This window comes from Cricetulus griseus, assembly GCF_003668045.3.
Source record: "Cricetulus griseus strain 17A/GY chromosome 1 unlocalized genomic scaffold, alternate assembly CriGri-PICRH-1.0 chr1_1, whole genome shotgun sequence".
NCBI classification, from domain to species: Eukaryota; Metazoa; Chordata; class Mammalia; order Rodentia; family Cricetidae; genus Cricetulus; species Cricetulus griseus.
In genome coordinates this window covers 202,414,594-202,422,483 of record NW_023276807.1, presented here as the reverse complement: position 1 = coordinate 202,422,483, position 7,890 = coordinate 202,414,594, and the positions used below count along the sequence as shown (strand labels likewise).

Here is a 7,890-nt window from a genome sequence, read left to right as displayed (position 1 = left end):
GGGGAGGCGATTAAGGGAGGAGGGAAGAAGGGAGGGGCCGTTGGGGAAGACTGAGGAGGAAGGGAAGAAAGAGAGGGAGGGAAAGAGAAGGAAGGAGTGGATGTGAGAGGGTGGTGCTGGAGGGTGGGAAGGTAGGAGCGCGAGGCCTGGCCCGGAAGCTAGGTGAGTTCGGCATCCGAGCCGAAGGACCCTAGCTAAAGACAGCGCTGCTATCCTCCCTGAGTATCTGGTCTCCGTCCCTGATGGGATTCGCGTCCGAACCGTCTGGAGTCTTTGGCCCTCGTCCAGGCTTACTGCAGCTGTCTCGAGGTCCCCAGAAGCAGCTGCTGGCGAGACCGCTTCTGCAGGAACCTATGGTAAGTTGGACAATCTGGTGAGGGGTTCGAGGTGCGTCAGTAGGGGGAGAAGCTGGTGGTGAAGTTCAGGCTGTAACCAAGGCAAAAGGTGGCCTGCTTCTCCTCCCTTCTCCAACAGTGGGCATGATGGGGCTGAAAGGCGCCTCCATATATGTTACTGAGGATATCCAACTCATTTTGGGGAGGTGCGAGCCAGGAGAGGCGGGAAGGAGAAAAAGCTTTGGTAGGAGATCAATGAAGGTTTGACGCTGGCCTGGTGGTTTTGATCCCCCCTGCACTAAAAGGATGAGAGAGAAGGGAATCAGCTCTGTTTCACCAGGAATAGGGGAACTGAGGGACTGCGACACCGGGAGAGAAAACCTAGCCAGAGCTAGTTCTGCAAAGAGACTGTAGTCCAGTTTCGCTCTAAAGCGCGACCTGGGATAGAAGGTCTTCGTCAAGTGTCACCTAACCTGGTCCCCAGGAATGGGTGCCCCCGAGAGCTGAGGAACTGCAGCTACAGGACTCGAACCCACACCTCCTCGAGCTATTTTCTTAGACGTGGTCATCATCCATCCTGACCTCTCTCTCTCTCTCTCTCTCTCTCTCTCTCTCTCTCTCTCTCTCTCTCTCTCTTCTTTCTCTGTCTCTGCCCCCCTTCACACACACACACACACACACACACACACACACACACACTGGAGAGGGGGTATGTAAGATTCCAGGTACCATGGCTGGGATGCCAAAAGGCTACCTGTGCGGGTCTTTTTTTTTTTTTTTTTTTTTTACCGTGTTGTGTCTGATGGGGAGGAACTGGCAGGGCTAATGCGGAGCTTCTTGGCTCCCGATGTCCTGAACCAACCCCAAGGAGTCTGGAATTTCGGGGTCCCTACAAATACTCAGCGGAGTTGTACCCCGAGACTAAGAAAGTTTCCCGCCACGGCTTTGATTGATGGTCTATGAGCTGAAGGTTTTGTGAAAGGTTGACTCACCAATAGGGACATATTTAGTAAACTGAGGCTATCAATTAAATTTTGGAGAAGATTCTCGGAAGGAAGTTTAGTCGAATTGCTTAACACGAGCTGCACCATCCCCATCAAGAACAAACCCAGGAAAAATGAAATTTTTCTTTGGTTGATTTTTTTTAATTAAAAAATCAGGGGAGGAAAACGTGGTTAAAGAACTCCTTGTGAACACAAAATTGAAACAATTCCTTCGCTTGTTTTTTTTTTTTTTTTTTTTTTTTTGGTTTTAACGTCGGGTGCGCTCCCGACATCGTCAGAGACTCCCAAGGACAGAGGATTGTCCCGGGATCCCCAGCGTCCGCCCTTTCCACTCGCCCCTTGCTCCGCGTGCTCAGTCACCAGCATATCTCTATCTCCTTTCTCCGTAAAAGCAAATCAACAAATCAACAAAAAGTTCTTTGCTCCTTCCAGCCCTTTCTCAGTTTTTCCAGCAGCAACGCTGGTCAGGGAGAGCGAAATCATCTCAAAACGCTGTGCGGCTGATGGTGAGAGCGGACTGTCGCTCAGGGGCGCCCGCGGCCTCCGCACCCCGGCCAGTGGTGTGGGATGGCGCCAGCCAGCCAGGGCCACCAGGAAGGACATGACTCCATCCTTTGCGTTTCTTTCTCAAAGGTTTCCCGCAAGTGCCTTCCCACCCCGAAAACCGAGTTTGTTGGGGGCGGGGGGGCGTATGGAAACCAACCAGGCACGTCTAGTTCCTAAAGAGAGAAACAGAGAACGGTCTCCGTAAAGAGGCCGGGAGGAGCGGGCTATGGGGCGGGTATCCTGGGACTCGGGTCCTCGGATGGACTCCGTGCAATGACCTGCCTGAGCAGGAGAGTTGCGCTTCTTGAGGTTCGAACAGGCCTATGCGTGTGGCTTCTTAGGATAGTCAGGTCACCCCAGTCATTGCTTGAGCTGTGTGTGTTGTGAACTTCTTGATGGAATCTTTGCTGCGATTCTGTAGCTGGTGCAAAGGAGGAAAGGGGTGGGGGGAAGGAAGTGGCGCGCGCGGAGGGGGGGGGCGCTGGGGGTGGTGGTTTAAAAAGTAAGCCAAGCCAGAGGGAGAGGGACTCGTTCGCAGAGGTCGAGGGCAGGCGGAAAGCTGTTCCCGGTTTTGTAGGCTCTTGGGATAGCGCTGGGGTTTCCTTTCCGCTCCGGGTTGGAGTTGTAAAGCCTTGACGCCTGTTTTGGAATCTGTCTGGAGCTAGGAGCCCAGACGTCCGCCCCTCTGCCTTGAATGGCACCGCCGACCGGTTTCTGAAGGATCTGCTTGGCCGGAGCGGACGCTGCGGTCGGCTGACATCGTGCGGGAACTCTGGCGGTGCTACTAGACAGTACTTCAGCAGCCGCTCCTTCTAACTTTCCCACACCGATCACACCCTGACACCCCCCGCGGCGGGCTGCGTTGGCGACGGGGTCAGCGACTTCTGCCTGGGAGCTAGATCCGCTAGGGGTCGGACGCCTGTCGCTAGAAGCATTATTTGGCCTCTTGGAGACCCCGTGGAGGAAGTGCCGGACTAAGCGAGTGTGTTTGCGTGTGTGTGTGTGTGTGTGTGTGTGTGTGTGTGTGTGTGTGTGTGTGTGTGCGCGCGCGCGCTTGGAAGGTTCCTACGCGCTTTCCTTTTCAAGTAACTTTCTGTCGTGAGGCTTTGGAAAGCTGTCTCTGCGGCCGCATTTAAGCTATGTCGGCGCTGCAAAGCGCAGCGTCTTCAATGCACCCAGATCCTCCAGCTTCAGATAACCAGTGTCCGGGTCTGGTCAGAAGGCACTGAGCATCGCAGGTAGAGATGTGTTCCAGGTTCCCTGCGCGCAGCGCCTACGACCGAGAACCGCGCCAGCGGCGGGTGTCCCGCCGAGGGCTCCGCAGAGCAGGCGGGGACAACTCCCAGACGGCTGGGGCTCCAGCTGCGGGCGCGGAGGTTGGCCTCGCTTGCAGGGGCTGGACCCAGCCGGGGTGGGAGGGTGGAGGAGGGGCGGGCGGGCTCCTCAGTGAGCGGGGCGGGGCCTCTGGGTCCACGTGACTCCTAGGGGCTGGAAGAAAAACAGAGCCTGTCTGCTCCAGAGTCTCATTATATTCAAATATTCATTTTAGGAGCCATTCCGTAGTGCCATTCCGAGCAACGCACTGCCGCAGCTTCTCTGAGCATTTTCAGCAAGTTTGTTCAAGATTGGCTCCCAAGAATCATGGACTGTTATTATATGCCTTGTTTTCTGTCAGTGAGTAGACACCTCTTCTTTCCCCTTCTCGGGATTTCACTCTGTCCTCTCATCCCTGATCGCTGTCTGTCCCTCCCGTCGGATTTCCCTTCCAGTGTCCACGCTCCGCTCTCAGGCAGCGCTGTCGCTCTCTTCCTGGTCTCTGCAGACCAGACACTGGAAGCTTGCGGGTGCTTTTTAAAGCGCTGCCAGTGTCTTCTCAGATCCGCTGCGTTGCAAGAAAGGGGGAGCTCGAGGGGACCAAAGAGATGAAAGGTCCCCAGGTCGGGACTGTCCCTCGAGGGCTAACCACTCCCTTCCCCGTCCGGTCCCACTCGCCTGGGAAGGCCAGTTCCTTGCCTTGTCAAAAAGCCTGTGTTCGCTTCGGAATCACTCCCACCCTTTCCTTGGGAGCAAAACTTTTTTACTGAGCATTTTCAACGTATCGACCACAATGAAATAAATCACAAAGTCACCGGGACAGCCCCTTGACTCCTTTCTCAGTCACTGAACCCTGCCGCCCTGTCCAAGCCCGATTGGCGCTGCTCTGTTCTCCCTCCCTCCTGCTCTTAACCAGCTGGAAGTTGTGGAAATTGGGCTGGAGCGGGGAGGAAGGGCGGGGGGTGGTGGTGGAGGAAGAGGGGGGAGGCTGAAGGTCTGAAGAGAAGAGCGGTGGCATTTTAATTCTCCCTCCCCCGCCCCCCTTTACCCCCTCAATGTTAACTGTTTATCCTTGAAGAAGCCACGCTGAGATCATGGCTCAGATAGCAGTTGGGACAGGATGGAGGCTATCTGATTTGGGGTTATTTGAGTGTAAACAAGTTAGACCAAGTAATTACAGGGCGATTCTTACTTTCGGGCCGTGCATGGCTGCAGCTGGTGTGTGTGAGGGGGAGGGTGTGAGGGAGAAAACACAAACTTGATCTTTCGGACCTGTTTTACATCTTGACCGTCCGTTGCTACCCCTATATTCATATGCAGCGACACATCTTTATTTCTCGCTATTGATCGGTGTTTATTTATTCTTTAACCTTCCACCCCTCCCCCTCCCCAGAGACACCATGATTCCTGGTAACCGAATGCTGATGGTCGTTTTATTATGCCAAGTCCTGCTAGGAGGCGCGAGCCATGCTAGTTTGATACCTGAGACCGGGAAGAAAAAAGTCGCCGAGATTCAGGGCCACGCGGGAGGACGCCGCTCAGGGCAGAGCCATGAGCTCCTGCGGGACTTCGAGGCGACACTTCTCCAGATGTTTGGGCTGCGCCGCCGTCCGCAGCCAAGCAAGAGCGCCGTCATCCCGGATTACATGAGGGATCTTTACCGGCTCCAGTCTGGAGACGAGGAGGAGGAAGAGCAGAGCCAGGGATCTGGGTTGGAGTACCCCGAGCGTCCAGCCAGCCGGGCCAACACCGTGAGGAGTTTCCATCACGAAGGTCAGTTTCTGATCCTGGTCCTGGAGGCCTGGGGGTGGGGGGCAGCTGGCAGGGAAAGCTGAAGGAGCCGTGGAAGCCCCGGGGAAGAATAGTTCAGGTTACATCAAAGCTCCAAGACCAGGAGGCTGAGGAACAGGGCGGCTTACCCCCAAATTTCCAGAGCTGCCTCTGAAAGTACTTTTCTGGAGGCCGTGGCGGGGGTGGGGCGGGGGTGGGGGCGTTGGGGAGAAGCGAATGACACCACTCAGGCGTGGGCTAGCCCCAGCGGCGTGCTTTAGCTATATCAAAGCCGGGTTTTCTGCCCGTTTTGTTCAAAGCACCTACTGAATTTAATATTACAGCTGTGTGTTTGTCAGGTTTATTCAATAGAGGCCTTGTAATACGATCTGAATGTTTCCTAGCGGATGTTTCTTTTCCAAAGTAAATCTGAGTTATTAATCCTCCAGCATCATTACTGTGTTGGAATTTATTTTCCCTTCTGTAACATGATCAACAAGGCATGCTCTGTGTTTCCAGGATCGCTGGGGAAATGCGTGGAACTATACTCGAAAGTGGAGAGGGAAGAGAGGGTGGCCCCTTTTTTTCTTTACAACCACTTGTAAAGAAAACTGTACACAAAGCCAAGAGGGGATTTTAAAAGGGGAGTCCGAGGGTGGTGGAGTAAGAGTTGACACATGGAAATTATTAGGCATATAAAGGAGGTTGGGAGATACTTTCTGTCTTTGGTGCTTGACAAATGCTAGCTAGGTTTTGCTGGTTTGCTAGCTGCCCCACTTCTCTGTTCCTTCACATTACAAGGCACAGTTATTTCCTCTCCTTAGGCTTACACTATAGGAGCAGAATTCACCCAATTCCGCTATTTTTTTTCTTCTTTGCTTTTCTGTCTCAGAAAAGTTCATTGGCTTTTTCTTTTCCCTTTTCAACTGTGCCTAGAACATCTGGAGAACATCCCAGGGACCAGTGAGAACTCTGCTTTTCGTTTCCTCTTCAACCTCAGCAGCATCCCAGAGAATGAGGCCATCTCCTCTGCAGAGCTCCGGCTATTTCGGGAGCAGGTGGACCAGGGCCCTGACTGGGAACGGGGCTTCCACCGTATAAACATTTATGAGGTTATGAAGCCCCCAGCAGAAATAGAGCCTGGACACCTCATCACACGACTACTGGACACCAGACTAGTACACCACAATGTGACACGGTGGGAAACTTTCGATGTGAGCCCTGCGGTCCTTCGCTGGACCCGGGAAAAGCAGCCCAATTATGGGCTAGCCATTGAGGTGACTCACCTCCACCAGACACGGACCCACCAGGGCCAGCATGTCAGGATTAGCCGATCGTTACCTCAAGGGAGTGGAGATTGGGCCCAACTCCGGCCCCTCCTGGTCACTTTTGGGCATGATGGCCGGGGCCATACCTTGACCCGCCGTCGGAGGGCCAAGCGTAGTCCCAAACATCACCCACAGCGGTCCAGAAAGAAGAATAAGAACTGCCGTCGCCATTCACTCTACGTGGACTTCAGTGACGTGGGCTGGAATGACTGGATTGTGGCCCCACCAGGCTATCAGGCCTTCTACTGCCATGGGGACTGTCCTTTTCCACTGGCGGACCACCTCAACTCAACCAACCATGCCATTGTTCAAACCCTGGTCAACTCTGTTAACTCTAGTATTCCCAAGGCCTGTTGTGTCCCCACTGAACTGAGTGCCATCTCCATGTTGTACCTGGATGAGTATGACAAGGTTGTATTGAAAAATTATCAGGAGATGGTGGTGGAGGGATGTGGATGCCGCTGAGATCAGGCCTCCATGAGGACACACACACACACACACACACACACACACACACACACACACACACACACTTTTCCATCCAACCACCCACACATACCACACAGACTGCTTCCTTATAGCTGGACTTTTATCTTTAAAAAAAGAAAAAAGAAAAGAAAAAAACCTAAACATTCACCTTGACCTTATTTATGACTTTACGTGCAAATGTTTTGACCATATTGATCATATATTTTGACAAAATATATTTATAACTACGTATTAAAAGAAAATAAAATGAGTCATTATTTTAAAGATACACTATGGCCTTTTCATCTTATTTCCGGTTCTATCCTTTTCTGTTAGGAAGAGGCAGAGGCTACAGCGGAAGTCAGGTGGTAGCTGGAGGTAGGGGCGGGGCAAAGTGATGGCAGAGAGATGGTAATTGCCAGGATGAGCTGTTTTCCATTTTTATTTAATGTTAACAAGGATGCAGTGCCCTCTCCCATCTGGATGGCACATGCCCTGCAGAAACAATGGGATGAAAGGAGTAGGTCTGATGAAAGAATTCAGCATGGGAATTCTGGCACATCTTGGTTTTGCTCACCTGTTGAACGTGTCAGAGTTTTATCCCAGTGGGAGAAATAGGTCTCAATATGAGGAAACTCACTCCCATCTTTGCCTTTATGACACCCCAGAGTGTCTTCAGTCCTGGAAAGCATCTTTGTATTTTGAACCAGATCTAATCCACACACTCACATTAATGTAGGTGTTATGTGTGTGTCTCCTTTCAAACAGGGTTTTGCTAGAACCCCCCCCCCACCTGCTTCTGCCTCCAGAGTGCTGGAGTTAAAGGTGTCTTTTTTTTTTTTCTGAACTGAATTTTACTCAATAAGACAAACAATGGGCCCTACCTTGAGCACTCAAACAACATGTAGGAGTCTCTGTTATTGAGTGTCTGTTTACCTTTGTCTTACATTCCTCACAGAAAGGCTTTTGTCAAGTTCAGATTCCCAACATCGTGTTATGGAAGGGGACTTGGCAATAGGATGAGATACTGAAGGGTCAGAGTTATGATATTTCTTTTTCTTTCTCTGTGGCTTTGGAGGCTGTCCTGGAACTAGCTCTTATAGACCAAGCTGGTCTCAAACAGAG

General features: G+C 52.2%; 1 protein-coding gene across 1 annotated transcript; it reads left to right on the top strand.

Moving 5' to 3' along the window:
• Positions 1 to 4,599: 4,599 nt before the first annotated feature.
• Bmp4 (bone morphogenetic protein 4) lies at positions 4,600 to 6,762 on the top strand. Its single transcript, XM_035453330.1, has 2 exons — positions 4,600 to 4,972; positions 5,906 to 6,762. The coding sequence occupies exons 1-2, from the start codon at positions 4,600 to 4,602 to the stop codon at positions 6,760 to 6,762; spliced, it is 1,230 nt and encodes a 409-aa protein (XP_035309221.1).
• The last annotated feature ends 1,128 nt before the right edge of the window (positions 6,763 to 7,890 follow it).

Coding starts and splice junctions, on each gene's coding strand:
- Bmp4 (XM_035453330.1), top strand. CDS start 4,600: ATGATTCCTGGTAACCGAATGCTGATGGTCGTTTTATTATGCCAAGTC. Junction 4,973..5,905: donor GAGGAGTTTCCATCACGAAG/GTCAGTTTCTGA, acceptor AACTGTGCCTAG/AACATCTGGAGAACATCCCA.